Below are 24040 nucleotides of genomic sequence, written 5' to 3' on the forward strand. Positions count from 1 at the left end.
GCATTGGCAGTCAGCACAATGTCTCCGCCTGATAGTCCTCAACTCACTATACCTGCTCCTTTCTCTTTACCACGTTGATAAATAAAAGCTTTGCAGCCTCCTCCGCCTTTCCCCAGGGCATTTATCAAGAGAGCTGAGAATATATTTCATCCCATGGCCAATCCCAGTCACTCGCCTGAAGATGAATAACACTGGAGTTCTTAAGGTCAGGGAAATATGGCTACTAAAACTCTCAAAGTGAACGTGACCATTACTATCTCCACAATACAGTCGTTCCATCCGTCTGCGAGCCCCGGTGAAATATAGCCCAAAATAAATGATCAGCCATTTTTCACAGAGCCTGTGTAACCCCACTCTGACAAACAAACCCATGACGAAACATCAGCTGCTTAGCCATCAACTCGGCCTCTAAACTCACAATAGGAAAACAGACCAGTGGCAGATTGATAGTTGAAGGGTTTTAACTCAATATTCAGACATTTCTAATACCCGCAAAATGGGACGCTCCTGCAAATGAAGTTCATTAACTTCATTGAACACATTAAGCCAAATAATTGTTTTGATGTAGCCCTAATTTTGCATGGCACTATTATTTTTCCCACTATCCTCGTTGTGCCCTCTAACACCTGGCTGCCATTTTGTTTCTGGCGCAAAGCCAATCTATTCATTATTTCCCTGCAGAGATTTTGGGCAGCTTCATCTTGGGCTTGGGCTTGTTTGCTTTCTGACAACGATACTGCTTGGAGTAGATCTGTTTGCTTTAGAGCCGTAACACTAAGCTAAGCTCACTGCTGCACATGGATTCCCGCACATGCAATACCCAAAACAATAACCTCATCTAACATATGCCATTTGCCGCTTAATGAGAGCGATTAGAGATGTTTGTGAGGTTCTCTGACAGAGGACATCTTTTGTTGCCGAATCACTATGAGTCACTCTGCAATTGCATTGTTAAATTACATTGGGAGAGAATGATGCCTTTTGTTTCAGGGGGAAGTTTTCCATCTCAGCTAATAGCCTGCAGACATGGTTGAAGTATGGGAGTTGCTGACAAGCCAAAACTGTCTCTATATTTTGCTTATTATAATACTTCACACAGCAATTGTCTATGGAAACACATCTGCTGGGAACAGATTGGGACAGGCATTCTTCAGTGGCCAGCACTCTGCTGTGCATTGTCAGTGTAAATTTTGAGTGACTCTGTGTGTGTGTGTGTGTGTGTGTGTGTGTGTGTGTGTGTGTGTGTGTGTGCATGTGAGGGACAATGACTGGCATCCTTGTGTGTATATCTTTCCTCAGTGGGGAGGAGCTGGTGACCTTTGATGATGGGCCGGCTGAGCTTACTGGGTCAGAGCACACACTCAGCTATTGGCTGACATACACACACTCACACACACACACACACACACACACACACACACACACACACACACACACACACACACACACACACACACACACACACACCAGAAAGCGCCAAAAACGTAACTCCATCTGATCAGTCAGTGTATGATTCATAATTCATTACATTAACTCACTGCCCTGTGTCAACTTTATCCCCATTAAAGTCTATTTACCATGCATCCTAACCAAATAGAGCACTATTTAAAACATTTTTCCCCATGAGACGCCACCCTGAGGTGCTTCGTCTCTGCATGGGAAGTGGGAATATCATCCCGACTTTGATATCTGTGGGGAATGACACAGCTCTCTCTTTCATGTCCATCTGGTCGGCGGTGGACCCTGTGGTGCCACTTTCCACTCAACTGCCAGCTTGGCTCTATGAGGCTCGCTGTTTCTAATCCTGACAGTACACACATGCACATGCCCCATTAATGATACATGGGGAGCAGCAACGCATCCTACTTGGCTGTTTTACAAGGCAAATGAAATATAAGTTTGGCACGCCACTACACACACACACACAATGGCATGCACACACACCACCTGTGTGTGTTTTCACGGCTGATTTGACTTGTGGTACTTAATCTGGCAGGTTGTATTTTAATCAGAACGGAGAGATAGTTTAATTCTCGACTCTATTAATAGGTCAGAGAGCGTCACGGCGGCAACGCAGGTGAAAAGATTGCATATCATCCTAGTGCTGAGTTGTCAGACACATGGCCAAGACCAGTCTTAATTAGATCTGATCCTGCAGAAGGTCACACGTGCAGCAAGAGCCGGCGATCTTCTATAGAAAATTATTCTGTCAATACCGGTCGCCTCTGAGGTGACACGTCAGCCTTGGAAACTTATTTTAGCAGAGGTGCAGCACCCCCCTGTGTTAGGGAGTCACACCTGCTTAGACTGTGAGAAGTTGATGCCTTAGGAGGAGAGAAATATATATTGTTTACTAATTATCAGCTGGGCTGTAATAAACAAACGGGGTGGGGGGGTACTCACACTGAGGGCACTGCTCACTGGTGCAGTTGAGAGACTGGAGGACCAGCCCCTGGCAGTCTTTGCCTCCGGTGCCGGGTGAAGGCTGCGTGCACTCTCGGCTCCTCCACATTGAACAGTCTGCATTGCACGCCGACCACTTGCTCCACTCGCTCCAGCCTCCATCTACTGCAAAACACAGCGGTGGAAAACAAGGGTGAGCACAAACGCACATACAAACACATTCACAAACTCTCATCAAAAAGTCACAGAACTTTTTAGTTAATTGACAAAAAACATATTGATCAGAAGTATAGTGAGCAGGCTCAGTTAAAAAAAAAAAAAAAAAGCATTAACTCCATCCCACAGAGTAAACCCTACACAGTTTAGTCCAGATGTGACAGCGATGTAAAAGCAGTGGTGTATTTGCGTGAGAGAGGAGCACAACTGGTATAATACTCTGTTGCCATCCTGTGCAAATCCACTCTCCAAAATGGAAACCTGATAGGGAAAGCATCATAAAGACATGCAAATCCACTCGCACACACACAAATCCAGCAGATGCACAGTGAAACCAAAGTGTGTAAAAGTGCTGAAGGGAGCCATATTGTCTCTATTCAGCTTTCCTTGTTTTCTTTCGACATGAAAATCAGATGGGTTATGCAACTAAGCTGAGCCCCATTGGTAGGCTGTGAAGGTGCTGTGGCCTGGCAGGGCCAGCTGTCGGCAAACTAAATCTGTGCAGGTAAAAGAATTTGGCCCTAGGAAAATTGGTCCTCTATTGCATGACAGTGTAAACAGTCAGGCAAACATGCATGCACACACACACATGCACACACACAAATATCTCCCTTTAACATTTTTTCTCCAAAAATAAACATTGCGGAGGAATGAACACTACCATGTTTTGATGTTTGGCGAGCAAGCTTCAGCTCTGGCAACATGAGCACAACCTTTGGTGTATTTGAATGCAATAGAGTCGAAGTGCTGCTCTAAACAGAGACAGATTATATTACATTACAACTGCAGCCTATTTCTGCGCATTATAACTTCAAGCACACCACCATCAGAACAAACAAACAAAACAAATGGAAATTATTTGAAAACGGTTTCATGCTGTAAGAAATATCGGCTGCTTTACCCCACGCAGGGAGTGAGGCCATTTTGCCAAGGTACACGTAATTTGGCACTGCGGCCGGGGGGCTGGTGGCTGGGAGTGATATTGAGTGTGACACAGCACTAGGCCTGGGGAAGGTTACCATAGGGCTAATGGGAAAAAGAGCAGTAATGAGCTCTCATGGGGGAAAAATGCCACTCTCTGTCTCTCTTTCCCAAATGGAAGGGTGAAGGAGACCACATGAGAATCACCACAGAGCTGCCCTACACACATACACGAACATGCACACACACACACACACACAGTTGCATACTATCTCTGACAGCAGCAGCTCCCCTCCTGATTGACCTATACGCAAGGAAGCTATAGTGCTCATTAATCTGAGCAATGTAGAGTGCAGGTGGCACGACCCCAAAAGTGCGGGTCTGACCCGGCACAGGTCAGAGGCTTTGGTTAATAAAACATAAGTGAGATGGTGAGGTGTTTTTCAGACCGGGATACCTACTATTATATAATGGTGCGAAGTAATTACGTTGTTTGGTTTCAGAGTAAGTCCCTTGGACAAGGAGCTGTCCTGCTAAGCTCTGTGAACATATCGGTCCTGAGGTACAGGTGGAGAATGTGTGCACTTGTGAATCTGAGCCCTTATATTTGTCCATATGTGCCCTCAGCTGATTGCTAGAGAATTTGAGTATGTGTGTGGCGGGATGCTGACACAGCCCGGGTCTCTTTGCAGTCGGATCCATTTGGCAGAGAGAGCAGAACCAATCAGATAATTGTCCTTGTTTGGCACTGAGTGGACCCATCCGTGGGCCAGCGGGCTGATTATCCGGGCTGGGAATGAGAATGATTGAATAGAGAATTACATCCTAATGAATATATTATGTCGCCCCTCAGTTTATCCACACCACTGTGAAATAAAGAGACGTGATCAACATCTGCCCTGATGAGGTGATGAAATTCAACTTCTCTTTTCCACCACAAAGCAAGACTAATGGCCATGCAAATGACATTTTCAAACAAGGAGATTGGAGTGGAAAAAGGGTGCCGCTGATATGCATTCGGATGAGATACAAACACTGCGACCCCAGGCAGAAGGAAATCAAAAAAGGGTAAAAATGCATAAACAGCTTTTGATGGTCAGTCTCCCTCCAAACACATGTTATACACATATTTCAAAAACAGGGGCTTTGACAAAGCCATAAAAACCTGTATTGGAATAGCAGGAACACATTCTATGAAAGGTAGTCAATAGTTAAAATAAATGCGACGAACCAAAGAAAATAGACACCTCTTTTGAAATGCTTTTCAAATTCAAGGTTAAAATCAAACCCAAAACCCATTCAGCCTTTTATTTCTCCGAGGCCCACATTAGACAGTCAAGCAAAATAAAGAAAATTGCCATCCATAGCCACAGTTTTCCTTGACAAAACGCCAGAGATTGTTAGTGCAAAGGCACCACAGCTCATTTTCAATCATGCAGCACAACAGGTTTTAGGTCAGGAGGGTCTGATGGGAGGGACAGTAATACAATAGCCCAGTGGCAGGTCCCCATTTGGACATGTTGTCAAGAGGGGAAGCAAAAGGCACCCAACCGTTCTTTACAGAGCGGTAGGAGGGCCCGTTTGAGGGTTTGCTGTTCAAAAATCACAATGGCCGCTGAGGGACACCATCCGAGATCATCAGACACCTATGGCTCCTGTGTCCTTGAGGAGAACACAAGGAGGTAGACAAGTACCACTGAGACCAGCGGGCCGCCTCTCTGCTCCCACTGTCCTGTCAACACACATGTGCACACAGTAACCACCCCTAATCCCAATGTTCAAAGGCTGATGAAAGAGGCTGCCGAAATCCACAGACCTGGCAAGAGATTTGATGTCTTTGCCACAGAAACAGGTGATGCAACAGAAATTCATCACCAAACCTTGCTCTGTATTTTTGACACGATGAACATGTTTGAAAATGTGACTTTGCTCGCTAGTTGCGACTGAGTGATCAGTAACTGAAAAAATGGCGACTGATAGGTACAAAACAATATCACTGTTCTTTCTGCTTCAGATAAGATGATCACTTCATTCTCCTTTGTTGAATAAACGAGCACAAAATATTACCTGGGAGATGGGAGACAGGGTGAGCCAAAAGAAACTGCACAGAATGATTAAAAACAGCCCTGATGCAAGGCTCTCACCAGATGGCCACCGTCTTCTTGGTAAACTAATGTATTTCCCTTTCATATTTATTTAGCCCTGCCCTTTATTTATTCTTGGGGGAAAATGTGGAGAATACATAACAACCTCTGAGATAATATTCAGAGACACATGAATGCTTGCTTCCAAGGTACTATTAGACATTTGCCTGCAGTGCCTTTTTAGACAGCAGACATACGGGTACTAACATGCATATGTACAACACATACACGCACGCACGCACACACACACATAGATCTATAAATGTGCATTTGCAAACACACACCAGCCCCCCAGTCTGTTTATTTTCTATCTAGCAGAAATCTCATGACTCCCCTAGCAAGCCTGAGGGATGAGTACAATATTTAAATAATTCACGCAAGTTAGAAATCTCTTCAGGTTGTTTGCTATTCCCTCTCACATCAGGGTACAGTTTAATTCATCTGACAGAGGCAGGTGTCACCGTGCTGTTTCCAAAACTAGGGACTAACTATTTCCTGCTGGCTCAGATTGTTTCTCTTTGTAGGAAATTGCTGGCGTGGCCGTGTTGTCTGACATTTTGCCATGACTGTTGGCTGTGACCACAAGTCAATGCAGTGGGGAAGTCAATGAAAGGGGCGAGGGAGGGGGCGCAGGATTATGTGGGATGTTTCAGGAGGGTAGGATGAGAGGAAGACAAAAAGGGAAAGGGAGAGAGAGATAGAGAAAGAATGAGAGAGAGACAGAGAGAGAAGAGATGGAGATAAGCTCTTATGTAGTTTGGCTACTCGCTGTCTTCAGTGTTGATCTGCTCCTCTTAGAGCCTTAGGCTTTAGCCTCAGCCTCCTCCTCCTCCACCTCCTCAGCTCCCTGCCTCTCTCCCAGCGTGAAGCCCATCTGATCTGCCACACAGGCCTGCGCCAACTCTCATTAAACACTTTGGAGACTTAGACAAAAATACAGATGAGCCTCTCTAGCTTCACACTTTGGGCTGAGAGGCGGGAGCTCACATTTGTGTACGAGAGTTATCGTGAATAGACATGTGAAGAGGTCCATCACTGAGCAGACTGTCGAGGATGGTGTCAGTCAGTGGAAGTCGTTCGATAAAAAAAGGATGGAAAGCAGATACAGCAAGGGATGCCTCTGTGGCTGTAGCACTTTTCTGAGAAAGAATCTAAATATTATTATTTCAAAAATGTAAAACAACAAATGGCTGAAGGCATTTTGACAGGAAATTTATACAGAGTTAGCTGAGCAATGCAGAGATAAATTATGGCTTTTGTATTTTGTTGGTTCCAAATTTAAATCGATTTGTTTCCACTGTATATTCATTCAGTTAACAGCATCTCTTTATCCTCACAGGCAGAGTGCGGCAAATCTGAGAGGCCATCGATGTGCTTTAGACAAAACAGAAACAGCCTGCAACCACAAATTAAACAGAATCAGCAGTTGCAAGACAAAATATATTTTTCTCTAACCCCTTTTACAAAGATCTAATGTTCTAAAATAAGACACGAAATGCACTGGAGAGCTAATGATCAACAAAGAATGTTAGTCTGGATAATTAATGAACTCCTGAAACCAGACCAGCATTAAATCATGCAATTTTTAAAAGCAGCCCAAAAAACAAAGGCATACTAGAGGAAAAATGCTTCTCAACAGGCTTAACTGTAAAAAAGGGGAAAAAAAAACTACTTCTAAATTCAAATGTCAGCTGTGTCTAAATAAATAACATGATGTCTATCTGCAGCATTACAGCTCCCCATGTAATTCATTCTGCTCAAGTCTCTTCAGTAATAGTCTGAAATCACCATCTACTGTGTGTCTAGCGGATTGGACCTGAAAAGGCTATGCACAGTACTAATTAAAGTTGTTATGTATGACCCCGGTCTATAAGGATGCTCTCTGCTAGGCTGGTCTCATCTCCTCTGTTCCTTCTCGCTGAACACGACTCCTAGATGAGAGGCTCCATTCCTGCATTTAGCCTGAAAATAATGATTCATACATGTATTAATCATGTATTTGATAAATCAAAGTGGGTACTCAGATGTATTCTGAGCCATCTTCGCTGAGCTGTGTCTGCGCCTGGTGACAAATGAAGGGAGCAGTCAGTTCATCTCTGGGGGCTTCGGGGGTGTCTCTGTGAGTAAACAACAGAGTCGTGGTGCCACTTGTGATTGGAAACAACACCCCATCATCCCCAGGCCCTGGTGTGGTGGACTTTGGCCTTGACGGGAACCCTCTCTTGGTGCCGACAGCTGGGGCTGTCTCTGCCACTGATGTTCTGTCTGAGACAGGTGACAAGAGCGAAAAAAAGGGGGCAGAGACTACCCTCTGTTTCCAAACAAAAGGTCTGCTTGAGGTTTGAGGGAGGTCACGCTGCTGTAACATCCCGCATCAAAAGAGCAAAAAAAGAGTTCTGTCTCTCCCAAAGTCTCCGCAAACTGTGCTCACAGGGCACAATACAATTTTTGTCACAGCAACCTAAGGGCTAAAATTACACAGCTATTCCTTTTGGTGTGTGTGTGTGTGTGTATGTGTGTGTGTGGGGGGGTGCTCTAACAATAGCAGCTTGGACTGACATTAATCTCTTTAAGCTCATGGAGGTCAGTATCCTGCTTGGCTATGGGAATGTCAAGCATCCCTGGACACCCCTCTAATTCCATTACTCATTGCCCCAGCGCTAATAATTCGAAATCCATCCAGATAGTGTCCTGATGGGCTTTTATGCATTTCCATGTTTCCTTTGTCTTTTCCCTCCTGCTGTATTCCACCGGGCCATGTTACTTACACTCTCGCTTGACATCTAGCGATGTCTTTACATGGGAGATGTGTAACACAACACCCAGATTCACTGAGGTAGATAACCTCTGTTTTAGGCAGGGAGAAGCTGCCACTGCCAGAGGTGTTGGGTTTCCCTTTCTGCTATTTACCGAGAGTGGGAGATTTCTCCTTGCGGTCAGCGTGGCTGTAGAATGCCAGCTACGTCCATAAACTGATCTGCTGGCAGCACAGCAGTTGTCTCTCGTACACTCTTAGCCTCTCTATACTTCTTTCTCAGTTTTCCTCGCTTTGTGCCTGCCTCGCCTGCACTGTGTCTTACTCCATCAGTCTAAATCCCCACAACTACCTTGTGCCTCCTTTTTCTTGCTGCTCTCTCTCTCTCTCCTTCCCTCTCTCTCTCCCTCCCTCCCTCCCTGTTTCCCTCTGTCAGGGGGCTAATGTGGGCCTGCAAATGAAGCAGTCTAACTTCCATCTCAGGCTGCAAGAGATCGATATGTGCTGCTCAGCATCAGCCATGACGCTCTCTGCCTCTCCAATGCTCTCGCAAGGGAGACCAGGGAGGCAAATCAAACACGCCTTAACTCCTCACACGTAAACATGGCAAACAGGCTGCCATAATTCAGTTTTTTATTGCCCATATTTACTACATGGCTTGAGCAGCAAACAATAACAAATGTACTAGCTGGTCTGACACAGTGCCGTGGCTGAGACCATGGCTCTTTAAGGAGACAGGTCTGTAAAATAAAAGCAGGGTCCGCGCACAGTGCAGAGGAAAAAGAAATAGGTGAGCGACGGTTGATGATGGTATACCATTTTTACTATGAAGCCTTACTATGAGCACTAATAGGCTGTGACATTGCTGTGTCAGCTGTCTAATAGCAGGAAACAACAAATGCACTGCCAACTAAGGAAAGACCTTATCGCAAACAAAGGTGCTGTACAAAAGGGCAGCCAAACTAAAGATGAACAGATGACTTCTAGATGCAAAAAAATCAAAAAAGGAAGCCACAGGAAGCCAAGCGCCACAGGACAAGTAGGTTGCCTGGCAGTTACCTGGACAGGTGGCCACGCAGGCACTTTTCTGGACGTTTTGCCCCTCGCAGGACGTGCCTCCGTTGAGTGGGGTGGGGTTGGTGCAGCTCCGACTCCTCTTCTGCCAGCCACGCCCACACACGGCACTGCAGGACGACCAGGTGGTCCACGTGGACCAGCCGCCGTTGACTGTCCGACGCGCGCCAGGGGATGGAGGAAAGTGGGAGGGAGAAGGATGGAAGGGAGGGATGGATGGAGGGACAGAGCAGCCAGGATTACCCGACATGCACCAAGGAAAAGAGGTGTGTAGCGGTAGAGTAATTGTGACTACTATTACACTCTCTGTTCCAGCACTGCAAGGTGAATTTAATGGAAGAGCAAGAGCAAAGGGCTGCTTCCTGTGTTCGAGCTGGAATTACAGCCAACTGCAGTGAAAACAAAATGGCTTCAACAGGGAGCAGCAAATAACACGACAACCTGCCATCTCTGACCTTTTCTTTGACTAAGACACAGTTGCAGCAAAAATATCTGTGACTAATGGACATATTAAATATCTGTCTGAGTTTCGCCAAAGCAATAGAAGGACATTATCTAAATGAGCCATAATGTAATTATAATACAATGATTGTAAGGAAATGCCACTTACAGCAAAATGCCCACGGTCAAATATGAGTAAGAACAACATCAGCTGCTTGATGGTTGTTCCAGTAATTCTGCTTGTGTCCTTCAAACATCTGTGTTTGAAGTTATTTCATGTCATTGTTGAATCTAAAATATACCTTGAATTGGGCAGAACAACACTGTCATTTAATCCCCTTTTTATATTTGAGGCTGAAAGGCAAGGCAGCTGACTCCCTATTATTGCAGCTGCATGCTGAACTAATGCCCATGTTCTGAACCTCTGTCTGTCTATTGGCACATAATTGGCACTATATAATTGGATCATGGCAGGTGATTACATCAAATCAAGCCGGTTTAATTCTAATCAACTCCTTCCTGTATCCACAGTGTTAGCTTCCAAGCTACCAGAGATTTCTGATGTGTTGACTTGAACGGCAGTCTCTCTTCTCCTCTGTACATACTCCCTTCCTAATTTCCCCCTAACTCTCCCCTGTGCTTGTCATGGCTGAATCATTTCCTTGCCCTCTCTATGCGATTGATTGCCCACCACGGCGAGGTAAATTGCCAGGCAACTCGGCCCCTGATTACCTCTTAGCACAGAGTGCAGTCACACCAGCCAGGCCTTGTTAAAATGCATCTCTGGCCCCCTGTTGAACCCCTTTGAAAAGGAGGTTATTATGACTTGCTGAACCTAGAGTTCAGCGAGTGCTGTGGACTCTGATGCTCTAAGCTAACTAAATTGTTCTTTCCAGTACAGAGCTATGTAAGTGGACAGCAGTAACAGGTCTTCTGAATAAGACCTCTTATACTGTGATTTCACCCCAATTAATGTTGCAGTGGTAATACATTTGTCAACTTGTCAAGCACAGTGTGATTGGGAAGAAATGAAATTGCACATGTAAGCCCCCTGCAATTTGTTCACAATTTCTTCGGTCTAAGAGTGAATGCTTATTGATTGAAAATATGAAAAAGGCAAACAATAGAATGCAAAAAGCACTCGTTTCGACATTCATTTCAACCCTGGTGCTCTACATCTGAAAAATCCACAGAGCAAGCCATTCAATCATCTCTCAACAACAAATTTAATCAATTAGGATCTACTGTAGGCGTAACTGTGCTCTCTACTTGATATGCTGGAGGCTTCTTGAAGTGTATGATAGTCTGATAGGTTTGACTGCATGCTCTAAATTAATATCTTCCATCTAAAACCGTTCAGTGTGAAAGTGCATATGCCTCAGGTTTTGATTACATTCAGAGCCACAGAGCCGTGGCCTGTGGCGCATTTTAGCCACTGACACTTCAAATACAATAAACAACTGTTCCTGTTCTGACTTAAGTACAGCGCATAATGTTATTGTCTTTTCTGGCAGCCTCAACAAACACAGGCACTGCACAAGACACTGCCCATCCTTCTTGCACAATGTTGCTTTCATGACGCATTCCCCGGCGATTACCATCTCCTGTTTGCATGTAGCTCTGAATTAAGCTGGGCTGTTATGTATGCAATCTTTAGTAGTGCCAGCGCCTAGGGAACTCTCCGTGGTAGAAAATATGCTGTTCCTCTGCATTTTAATAAAGGTCAGTCTTCTTATCAAGCCAAGTCATTATTTACAGTTTGCTGTTAATTCAATTTCTCTTCTCATATTGGATCCACTACTCAGATGGAGGAAGATTACAGCCCCAAGACTGTAGACCACGGCAGCTCTGGTAGACTGGTTGTCAGCAACATTTTTTAAGGTGCACTATGAAACACTGTCAAGGGTGGATTGAAGTGAAGACATTTAGAGTCAACTGAGAAAAAACCTGGAATAAACATGAAATCTATCAGTGAGTCAGACCAATGATGGGAATCATGTAGGCTCAACTACAAACTTACATGCTTATACCACATTCTTTTTTTTTTTTGTCAGCTAATTTTTAACGGGCCTCATTTCAATCAATCCTCATCAGTTTTGCATCATCAGGGCTCTACGCTAACCTTTTTCCCAAGGAGCACATAGGCTCCTAAATGAAAAAAAAAAAAAAAAAAAAATTGGCACATACCAAGAAATTTAGCAGCAAAAGTAAAAAAATGTTGATGATTAAAAACAATTTATTAGATACATATTTATAGACTTAGACTTAGACTTAGACTTTCTTTATTGTCATTGCACAAAAAAACACAGCAGTGAGTTTTTTGCAACAAAATGCCGTTGCTTGGCTTCCGGATTACAACAGAGATGGAATTGTGGGGCAGTTTAAATAAATACAATATAATCTATATAACTAGTGCGTAAGAAACAAGAGCTAAATAATAATGAGTGCAAGAAAGAATAAATAGATAAAACAAAATAAACAGTGTATTTTGTTTTGTTTTATCTCTATTATACTGTGCGCATGTGAGTGTGTGTGTGTGTGTCTGCATGTGTGTATATACTAAGGGACACACATCTGTGCAATAACACATACTACAAAAATCACACATTGCCCCATGCATACTAGATGTACAGGCTGCTATTTCATATTTTTCATAAGCTTTCAGTTGTTGAACCAGCGGGAGGCTTTTATTGTGAAACAGCTATAGGAACTATACTGCAACCACCAGTAAGTAGCTGGACTGGAAACCTCACCACTTCACATTCTGCTGTCGTTTAAAAATTGCAGCTGTTTAGCATTCTGCTGATACTTTAATGTTTTAACAAAAGTTTATGGTAGACTGTAATCTTTACTGTGCTCATAAATTATTTTTCTGGTATCTATTTTTAGTGGAAAATGAGAGTGAAATACTTGCATAGTAGAGCCCTGAATTAGTGCACATTTAAGGTGTTCTAATGATGTGTATACACTATCTCAGTTATCTACAGAATTACTCTTTATAGTGTTGATTCATGACAATAGAGCTGCCATGTGCAACTGTTCACCATATTTGTGTAACATATATAATATTGCATATTGTCACCATCACAAGTATAATGTTGTGCTATATTTGTGCTACTTGACAAAGAATTAGACCCAGGTATCTACCATGCAAGAGAACATGCAAAGGTCACCTGGATATGTGGGATAACAGTGGGAGGCAACATGCAAGCAAAAGATGATTTATTTGAGCTGATATCACCTCTGCACACGCTGATGCTCTACTGTGAGCTCCAACGTCTCATTAGCGTCGGCGTGCAGAGCTGTAACATTAGTCTGCCCTGCTGAAAGAAGATGTCACCTACCGTAGACTAAGACGGTGGCGGAGGTGCTTTTGCGGCGGGCGACAATGTTTTTGGCCACACAGGTGTAGTTGCCTGTGTCCGCCAGGCGGGCTTGTTTGATGATGAGATTATGGTCTGCTGTGATGAAGAAATTGGGGTCACTCGCCGGGTCGATCACATCCTCGTTTCTCTGCCACTCCACCTGAAAACACGTTTTGATGATCAAAACCTATTGCAACTGGACTGGAATTATCTTCCCCCACCCATGCAGACCTTCCATGGTCACGGACGTGTGGTGGAAGAGAGATAACTCACACCTAGAAACTTTCAGTGCAATAAAAAACTAAAGCGGGAACACATGCAAGTTGGCATGACACTGATGCAAGAGAGTTAAATTATTTATAAACCAAATTGATTTATTTTTTTATTCTCTTTGAGTGTGGGAAGTGTAGCTTTTGTTCTGCAGCTGTCGGAGATCTATGTAGCTGCTGGGGGTCTGTGAGCGAACTGATCACGGATTGTGCAGTCCTTTTGCTCTCTCGGAGAATCTGAAACGCTATTCCTTTTTCGGTGTACTCTCACATTGGCTCACTTGTTTCCGTGCTCTCACTTGACCCCTTACCGCCTTGAGAGTAGCTACCATACAGTAACATTGTTGTTGTTTTAACCGCCAGTTGCGATGCAGTTTATAATTGGCCTTTCTTCCTCCTCTGTGCTGTCCCTGTTTTCTCTTGTGGTGACTCGTGCTCTGATGTTCTATTCTGTTGAACTGTGGCTGGCACCTTCTTCCCTGTTTCTCCGAAATGTCCCTACACTGTGGTACTGCGATTGGTTATTCTGCTGCTACAGGTTTCTGTGCTGTCTGAGAGGCTGGCCTAACCTCCTCTTGTGTTGTTATTGGAGCAGTTAGTGCCTAGCTGGGACTGTGAGCATGCAGCAGACGAGGTGGAACAGCTGGCCGCGGTCTGGTCCTTTACACACACACACACACGCACACACACGCACACACACACCACAGTGCGAGTGATGGAGAGAGAGGGGGAAGAGAGAGAGGCTTGGACAGAGCAACAGAGAAACCAGGTGCACTGCAAAAATCTCCATTTTAAACCATTCACTCTCACATTCAGAGTTAAAATCTTTTTTTTGTTACAATAAGTGAGAAAAACGTGGGGTGAAATGATACCACTTTATAGTGGTACGAATATGGAATATGATAAAACAAGGCAGCATCAAGCATCGCTAGTATTCCACTAATGTAAAAAAAAAAAAAAAAATGACACTTGATACAATAAATCTTTGGAAACAACTTGATTAGCATTGCGGACAAGTGGGGTTATCTCATCCCGCTCACAGACTTTCACTCGTTTTAGGGAAAACAAGATTTTAAAACTGAATATTGAACTAAATTACTTGTTAAGATGGAAGTTTTTTTGCTGTGTGAGAGATACAGAGAAAGAGAGGAAAGGAGCTGAAGAATGACAGGGCGAGAGAGAGAAAGCAAATTAGAAAGAAGAAGAGTGAAAGAGAGACTCGGACACAGGACAAGACTGACAGTTTGAGAGATACATAGAGAGAGAGCAGACAGAAAGAACGAATGAATGAGAGAGGACAGAGAGAGGCAAATAGAGCCATTAATTATGGATAGGCCTTTAGAGATGCCAAATGCGGAGTGAAGCCTCCAAGCCTATCCTGAGTGATGTGACGAGACGACGTGATATACTGCTTCCCAGAGATGTAAAAGAGATAATAAATCAATAAAGGGGAATAATTAGAGGTGTAATTTATCCGTCCTGGGATGTCTGTTCCCTGGTACAGCAGGGAGTCATGCCGCAGGGGCCGATCCAAAACCGGGTTTTGCTCTTTGTCCGACTAGTGAAGGGAGGGTAAACGGAGGCTAGAAGTGAAACTATAAATAACTTCTGCCTAAGGTTGAGTATCTACAGTGGCTGTCTCTCACCTCAGCTGGTGGCACTCCCTCGGGGGGATGGCAGTGCAATAACACCTCTTGGTCCAATGCCACCTCCTTACCCAGCGGCTCCTCCTCAAAGTTCTTTCTCAGGTCTAGTGGAGACAAAAAAAAAAAAAAAAAAAAAAAGAAAAAAAGATGGGGAAACTTATCCCATTAGAATACTTGGAGAGCTTGTGAGGTTTAAATCAAATACACGGACAAAACTTGGCCTGACAACGTTTCCAATTTCTCACTCCTGAAAAGCCCACCCATCCCCTCACAGAGCATGTCGCACTCCAATTGGCCTCTAAGTCACAGGGGGATCGGTGGCACCAACCATGTTGCTTATTACAGGCTGCCTGGCTGGTTCGAAGATGCTTGTCTGCTGCCAGAGGGGCCCAGCATCAAGCAAAAGCAATTGCATTACCCCTTCACTCTTCCCTCCCACCAACTCCCCCTCTCCCCGGCATCCGCCAGCCTCCAGCCTCCATCTGTATGAGGGCTTGGAGCAGCCACATGAAAACAAAGCCCTGAGGCGCCTGGACAAGAGCTCCTGCAAGCCTGGCTGACTGCATGGGGCTTCACATTACGTCTCACTGAATTCTCTTACTGTTGCACCAAGTCCTGCTATATATTTGTCAGTACGCCCAGACTGTGAATTACAGTACACAGGTGAAATTGGCGATGCCTATTTCTTACTGGGGGAAAATAAATGCGGAGCTATTTGTATCTGATGAGCTAGAGAGGCCACAGATAGCTGGCGGGGTGAAGCAAATTTGATGTTGTGTTCACCCCGGGTTTTTGACTCAGAGCTGGGCAATGTGTTATTGTGTTGCAAGTGGCTGTGGGCGCGGCTCCGAGCCTGCGGTGAATTCCTTTAAACAGATGTTGAGCCTGTCCCGGCCAATCATGCTGAGGGAAACATTAAGATGAGCAGAGCGTTTCGCGACGTTCAATTTAATTAAAGCCGATACGATGAGACTGGAGGAGACTTAAGATATAACAGTCCTGGAAGGCTCAAATGTATGCTTATGTGTATTTTGTGTGTGTTTCTGCGCTTGTGTGCATGTGTGCGTTTATTAAACCGTGTGTGTGTCCTTATCTTACATCTCACCGACTTTGTTGCGCTCTCACACAGGGTTGGATAATGAATGTGTGTTTTTAAATGTCTGGTGGTTTGGAGACGGTGCTGTGTTCAGCTCAGTCTGGAATAATGCATATTTATGTGGGAATTAATAGGCAGAAAGCTTTAAAATACTCAGACATAAAATGGCTTCTTCCATTAAAGCTTTTGAGGCTGCAGCTAGGGATGTCTCTGTGTTCCCATGACAGATTTATGATTGCTGCACAGCAATAAATTTCAAATCTGTTTTTATTCCAGTTATTTTCATCATAGGGATCATTGCTGATATACTGTATCTAGTGAAAAATATGCTCATGAATACTCAAATTTAGTGCTCTACTTTTTTAGCGCTGCCTCCGAGCAGATGTATTACTCTCTCTTCCTCCTTGCCTGCGTCTGATTTTTTTTTTCTTGCAAGTGGTATATCAGGAACATTATTTAACTTAATTGTAATCACAGTAATACACTGTATGGCATCAAATCATAGTGACCTTTGGGTTAATTGTTAAATAGAGGTAGACTTCCTTCCAAAAGAAAAAAGAAAGAAAATTCAAAAAACTCTTTTTTGCTCTCATAACATAAAATGCAATATTTAAACACCTTGTTATGCAGTGATTGCCAATGTAATGACATAGTAATAATTTGAAAAGTGCACTTACAGGCGATCCTGATGTATGCTTTCTGGCTTTTCTGGGTTCCCGTGGTGCTCCAGGCTACACACTGGCACCAGTACTCATCCAGACCAAAGATCTTCTCCACCTGCTGTCTGGTAATATCAATCTTCACTTGCATAACAGGCAGCGCTGCAAAACAAACCCAGGAACATAGTCAAAATAGTGAGCAGGAGAATAGGCGGGCTATATAAGTTTGTCATCACCGACTTATTTGATGGCTCTCAAGTATGAAATGACCATAAACATTTCTCAACAGCAGGAAGAGGGAAAAAAAAAAATTGTCTTGAATTGAACGCTTAAATGCATTTGTACCCCTGACCAAAACCAGTGAAGGGGAACTCATTTAAAGCTGGGCAGAATAAACAAGCAGAGCACAATAATCAAATATAAACAGAGTGCTTGTTAACGGGGGAGAATGAGAAGAAAGCCCCACAGCCATTCCTGGTGTAATTTGGGGGGTGGTAAAGCAGCGACAGTTTAAACGTGGTTTCAGTCACAGTCATTTGGGATGGAGCGAGGAAGCGCTCGACAAACACTCGACGTACACAAACGCTCAGGCCGAGCTGCTCCTCTCAGAATATTAATCCATGGAGGGTGAACAGAGAGCTCATAACACACTGAGCATTTCCACTGCACTGTTATTATGAGTGATATCGGCAAAATGGGGCGGCAAGAATGAATAGCTTTTATCATTTTTCAAGAATGAAGTACAGATTTTATCAACCTACTTACCAAACAAAGTAAAATATAGTCAGAAATTTGGCGTGGAAAACATTCTGCTAGGACATCCAAACCATACAGTGTTGTCAGATTGAAGGACTTTCATTATTCTCTGTTGTCTTGTTTGATATTTAAGATGCAATATCTCATTTCATTTTCCTTTGACCTTGAAGTTGGGACCTGTGAGCCAGAGGTATTTTATATATATTTAGCAGCACCCTTGAACCTTTCTACTTTCCCTTCATTCCCTCTCATAATGAGATTGTCATGTTTCTCTCAGTTTCCAGCGCACTCTGTCTGATCTGTCCTCTCTTGGGTCTTTTGGAGAGAAAGGTTTTGAAGAGGGCTTTTTTTTTTTTTTTTTTTTTTTAAACACAGACAGAAGGCACATATTGTACCAAAATCTGGGAGTATTAGATACAGTGCTGTATATTTAGAGTAGGAGATGGATGTGCATATCAACCCCAAAAATGATCTAAAAATATGATGAATGACAAACTACTTAGTTTCCACTTCATTTTATTGACTGACCAAAAAAATAACACTGACACGTTTCGGCTTAAACAGCCTTCGATATATACAATATATGTCAGAAATGTATATTTAAGTCTTGAAACTGTTCAACTTCCATTTACCTAAAGGCACTTAGTGGCAGTCTCTCACACTCCCCTCACACACTCGATGTGTCTGCAATGATTATTTCTAGCTCCAGACCAAAGCTGATTGAAGCCTGTCTAAGTGGCACCTATTAGGCCATCAAATGTATGCCGCATTTACATAAAGCACTTGCGCTGATACGGGACATTCATCAAACGAAAATGGGAATCTTTCGTAAACAATTTGAGGCAAACTCCGTGCGGATGTGCGGGGGTCTGTGTCGGTGCAGGCGAGTCCTGCGGGGACATGAGCTGTCGGAGAGGAGAGCAGAGTGCATCCATAGCTGGCAGGCACAGGGTAAGAAGTAGCTATGAGGGTCACTGGCAGATCCCCCAATGTATTAGCGTCTAAATGGGGTAGCTCTGAGTACATGTGATTACCTCTGCAGTGAAATCAACCCTGAAGCACCACTCTGAGCATCAACAACACGCCGTACTATGTGCAAGATTTTCCCCATCAATCACAGCTAATATAAAACACTTGATATGTATATGGAGACCAGTGAAAGCGTCAAATGCCCCTGATGTATACCGAACTCTGACTGATGAATCAAAATGATTTTTAAAATGTTTGACTGCATCCATTTTAACCCTTTTATCCCTCTTAAACTTCCCCTTGACTGGCATAAGTTAGACATTTCTTTCCATATTGCACAACATGCTTCTACTGAGAGAAATATTTAAACCCACATGTCATAGTTTTATGTCTGCACCATCACATCAAATCGAAAATAGCTTATACATATAACCTGTCGAACACAGCAATGAAAAAGCCCCCCATGTTGAAGAGGTTCACAGCTGTTTCGAGACATGGTCACAGCGCTGTTTCGCTCTACTTGTCTAAACGTTTAATTTAAGGTTGCAAAAACTTCAGTTCGGAGCTATGCTATAGAACTGGGTGTGAGGAATAGCGATCTAAATGGAGATGCAAGGCATGAACAACACCGAAGTGAGGTGAGAAATCCTAAGAGCAATTTGAAGCACTGCTTGCCTGGGTAATTGCATTCTGTTTCCTTATCTCTTCCTGCCTTCATAATTACCTGCTTTTTGTCTCTGACACCTTCCAGTAACACTGCTGTGAGTCACTGTCCAATTTCACTCCAATTAATAAGGAGGACAAAACAATCTCATCACTTTGTGAACAAAACAGCATTGTAATTTTACAGCGGTTAATAAAGACTGAAAACACAGTTATTTACTCTTATTTTCCAGAGACAATTTGTGTTTGGATAACTGCAAAACTTTCTTCAATAGAGTTTGCGGATATCACTCAAAACAGACTGATACTGCGAGCAACGTATTGATTCATACACGGCAACATCTAAGTGGTAATAGCAGCACTGACACACGTACAACTCAATTCTGTCAATATTGATGCATAATGGCGTGCTGAGTTGTCTCAAATGTGCCAAGGACTGAAAAGAGTCAGAGGAAATTTACACTTCCATTACTGCACGATAGTGAGCCTGCACTTAACATCTCTGTTAAATGATAATTAAAACATGACACGATTCCCACTGACTTTGGTTTGATCCGCAGCACATTTATAAGTCAGCTCATATCCCCAACCTCATTGAATTGCTGTGAAAAATGTAAAAGGCTGATTATGAGATTGACACCACTATGAATTCTGGGCTTAGGTAGGACCCTGGCGAGTTTATTTCTAACCTCCAAGGTTTAAAACACAGCACTGAAATGAGAGAGGGGCTGACTAATGGACAGAATGCATACTGCAGACGCACGCAGGCATATGCCACTCACACGCAGTATCAATACATTCAGCTGTTCCCTTGTGGTAAAGTGGATGATTAAGTCGGACGGTTCGGCTCTGCCTCTCAACTTACATGCTCCTGTCAGTCTTCAACCTGTTTGAGGCCGACAGGAAGTGCATAGAGGTCGACTCGAAATGGAGCGGCAGTGACTGTGGTCGCACACTTCCCCGGGGTCAGGCTTAAGCAAATTTTATACTTTAATGAACATAGCATTTTTGCTATTAAATTAAAGCTATTTGACGTGTATTTGGTGTTGAAAAGGGTCTCTCTGTGTGTGCTGTGTCCTTGGTCAAAAATTTCAACTTCACATCAAACCTTTTGTAAGGTCTTACACTCGACTGGTTGATCACGGGGGGGACAATAAACAATAAAGGCTTCGTAAGTAAGGGTCCTTCAAACTCAACTGACAAAAAATAAGTAGAATAGGAAACATGTTTAATGGCTGAGTCTACAAGATGCTCTCATTGTCGGCCAGATTTACTGAAAAATTACAAGCTTATTCCATGTTTTGTGTCAGTTGAGTCTAAGCGGCTCTTACTTCAAACAACCCTCAATTTTGCATAGCGCACCTCAAATGTAACGACCGCTACATTCTTTATATTGGTATTTTATATCATGTTTGTTAGCTTTGACTATAAAATGGGCTTTAGGAATACTACTGCATTCAAGTCCATGAATTAATGCACTTTACTGTTGTTGAAGGACCTTGTTGTCAAGGCCTCAGGGAGCGCAGTATACAGTATTAGCTATATTATTGGATCCACTGACACACAAAGACATACACACACACGCGCGCGCACACACACACAAAAGGACACTTCAGTATTTACACCACCACCCTTTCTCCTGGTAGCAATCAGATAATTATTCACAGATGAACTGCATTTAAATGTAGGAACAAGGCACTATCACTCCTAACAAAAGACAATCACACTGTGAGAAACAAGGGCACACGCACGTCTACCATCCTGCTGTATGTGTGTGTGTGTGTGTGTGTGTGTGTGTGTGTGTGAGAGAGAGAGAGAGAGAGAGAGAGAGAGAAAGAGAAGGTTGAATCTCCCCCACAGCCAACATGGGCTCAACACACGCAGGGTAAACATCATTGGACTCAATCCTGGGTGAGTCGATATTGGGCTTGTCTGAGTGAGCGACTTTATTTTTCTCTCCCTCACTCTTGTTTTCGGAGGCTGTGACCTCAATTCCATAGGGGTCATTTGCTTATCAAAGGCAGGGACTGGAACTTACAGGTTCTGAGTGTGTGTTCATTGTGGCCAAGGAAATTCAATTAGGCGGCATCCCTACTGTGTGTGGGGCTGGGATTCATCAGTGGATGTAGGAGGATTAGAGTTGGGTGAATCTACACCAGGGGAATGTGCCATTTGAAGGGGGAGAGTTCACACTGGTTGAGAGGAGGCATCACAGATGAGCGCTTTTAAGAATGCACTGTCTGCACATCCTGGCAACCAGTCAAAAGCATGCTGTAGGCATTTCATTTCCTCCCGTGGTTCTTCTTTGTACCTGATGGCATCAATGTCATCGTCAGCACAAGGAGTGGCCGGAGTTCCTTTCATGGAGCAACAATGCGCTCTCCCCCGGCCCAATTACTCTACCTTCCCGGAATGAAAGAGACCCTGATATGTGGCTTGATGTTAAAGAACAACTCTGGAGCTCTGGAGTTCTGTACAAAGGCTGTAACTCAGGGCTCGGTGATGTAAACAAAACCATACACCACGATACTCAGCAAAGCGATATCATATCTATCAAATATCTCCATGTAGATATTGTGATGATATTGAAGAGACGACTGTTGGTGCTTGAATAATATATTTAAACAGAGGAGATTTTTTGATAAACTATTATTAGTAATGTGGATATTATAACCAAGCAGGTAGAGGCAAGTGTAGAACAGCTGTAGTCTAATAAGTTGAGACTGTTGCATCCTTTTACTGTAATGCAGTCTTTAAATCCAAGAAAAGACAACACTTAGGCCATATAATGATAAACTGAAATAATATCTTGCCCAGCCATAGGTACAACCCGTCTAACATAACAAGTAGAAAACTAATTGTATTTCCATGTGTAAATAATCCAATCCAGAGTTACCCTCAGGTCACAGAGCCAAGGGCATGACTGCATTATCATCAAGGCCCATGACTGAATCAAAGCGTTTCCCATCAAAGGGCCATTACCATGTAAAGCAATGAGGTGATGGGTGGCCCATGCAACCTGACATGGAGACTGAGGCATGAACGGTGCAAATCGCAGGTGGCGGAATCAATGTCTGTCTCAGCGTGGCCTTCTGAGTGACACATGGCTCTATTAGATAGCGAGACAGAGGGAGAGAGGCATAGAAGTCATGGGCTCATAGCGAACGCAGCAGTCGGGCTCCTCATTCTGGGGAGGCTGGTGAGGTTGCGACTCAGTCAGTGGGACAGCGTTCTGGGTCAAGGCTCTGCCTCTGGTTATGACCAGCTTTTCAAGTGATTCCTTTGATTGAGCTGTCCATTTTCCACAATGAATGCACGCTGCAAGGCCCCCGCTGATGCTCTGAATGTCATTACAGATTATTCATGGCTGACAAACAGGCAAGCAGGTAGCGCTCCAATCAATCCAGCTATGTTCAGCCCAATGCCACTCCAAGGAGACCCAGGTGGAGACTCAACACCAGTGTGGGTAACAGGAGTAAATGGTGGCCAAGATATACTAATGAAAGGACAGGTCATGGTGACATGCTGAAAGAGACTAGTGGACACAAAAATACTCCCAAATAAACGTGTTTCAGGAGATACGCCTGTTCAAATTCTAGCTACTTTTAAGCATTTTTCTTGATTATCACACTGTATAACCAGTCAGGCCTGTGTTTGTTCAGTGGCCATCAGGGGCGCCCTTCTACCAGTGTGTCAATTTTTGAAAAAAAAAAAAAAAATGGCATGATGGTTATGTTTAAAACAAAAATCAGCTTTCTGCCTTTTTGTGAGAAGCTGAGCCCGCTGTCCCGATCAGCTCACCCTTGTCTGATGACCAGTCTTTCCTCTGTGTTTCGTGTGAATCCATTCATAAGTTTGTTTGTTTTGTGTTTCATCCGCTAGCGGATACACTGACAAAGAAATGAAACGGGACAAAAACATAATCCCTGTCCAACTCCACTGACGGAGGTAATGAGATTTTTTTTTTCTCCTAAAGGAATGCACTAATTGCAGAAAATGGTGTAGCTAACAGCATTTGTGCCAAACATCGGTCCTTATTAAAACACACAGTAGGGAGGTAAAGAGTGTGCAACTTTCTTTTCTCCTAAAGGAATGGCTCAGTTCATCGCGGCCCAACATCATTATAATCCGGTTTAAGTTGTAGTTTCCTTTTTTTGTTCTGTAAGAATATTGTGAAATCATTAGATAGCCATGAACCTAGAAAAGCCTTAACTGCATCTGTTTTACCGCAATTATTACAAATTCTGCTTCATGTTTTTTAAAGAATGAGTCATCGTGAGTGAAGAGTTAATCTCAGCAAACAGATAAGCTGCATCACATGCCAACACCTCAATATCAGAGGAGAGAGATTTTGAGCGAATGTTATTTTAACTCAGTAGCAATAATGGATGATGATTTACACACGTTGCATTGTGAGAGAGTGAGATCTTCACTTTGCGATAAATTTCACTGCCATATTAGTCACAGGCACAATACTGCGTTAACTGCGCACAGGATCTCACAACAATGCACTGCATAGTATCCATAAATTAAGCTCAAATTGTGTTTTTACTTGAACAGGTGTTTGCAGGTTTCCAATGTGATAATGAATTGATTTACAGAACTTCAGAACAGTTTCTCTGTACTGCCATAAACAGACATCACATGCAAGGGGGCACATTAA

The 24040-nt window shown here is 43.5% G+C and overlaps 1 protein-coding gene across 4 annotated transcripts in view; it reads right to left on the bottom strand.

Moving 5' to 3' along the window:
- unc5a (unc-5 netrin receptor A) overlaps positions 1-24040 on the bottom strand; it is a 131975-nt gene that overhangs the window by 27642 nt on the left and 80293 nt on the right. For 3 of the 4 annotated variants that reach the window (XM_030062535.1, XM_030062534.1, XM_030062533.1), the window contains exons 3-6: positions 17008-17151; positions 15235-15338; positions 13299-13479; positions 2404-2568 (exon numbers count right to left, since the gene is read on the bottom strand). In XM_030062535.1, coding sequence (XP_029918395.1) covers positions 2404-2568; positions 13299-13479; positions 15235-15338; positions 17008-17151 — 594 coding nt within the window. Of the gene's footprint in view, positions 1-2403; positions 2569-9498; positions 9667-13298; positions 13480-15234; positions 15339-17007; positions 17152-24040 lie in introns of all 4 variants that reach the window. The other variant, XM_030062536.1, reaches the window with a different exon arrangement.

Source organism: Myripristis murdjan, chromosome 10 (assembly GCF_902150065.1).
Source record: "Myripristis murdjan chromosome 10, fMyrMur1.1, whole genome shotgun sequence".
NCBI lineage: Eukaryota > Metazoa > Chordata > Actinopteri > Holocentriformes > Holocentridae > Myripristis > Myripristis murdjan.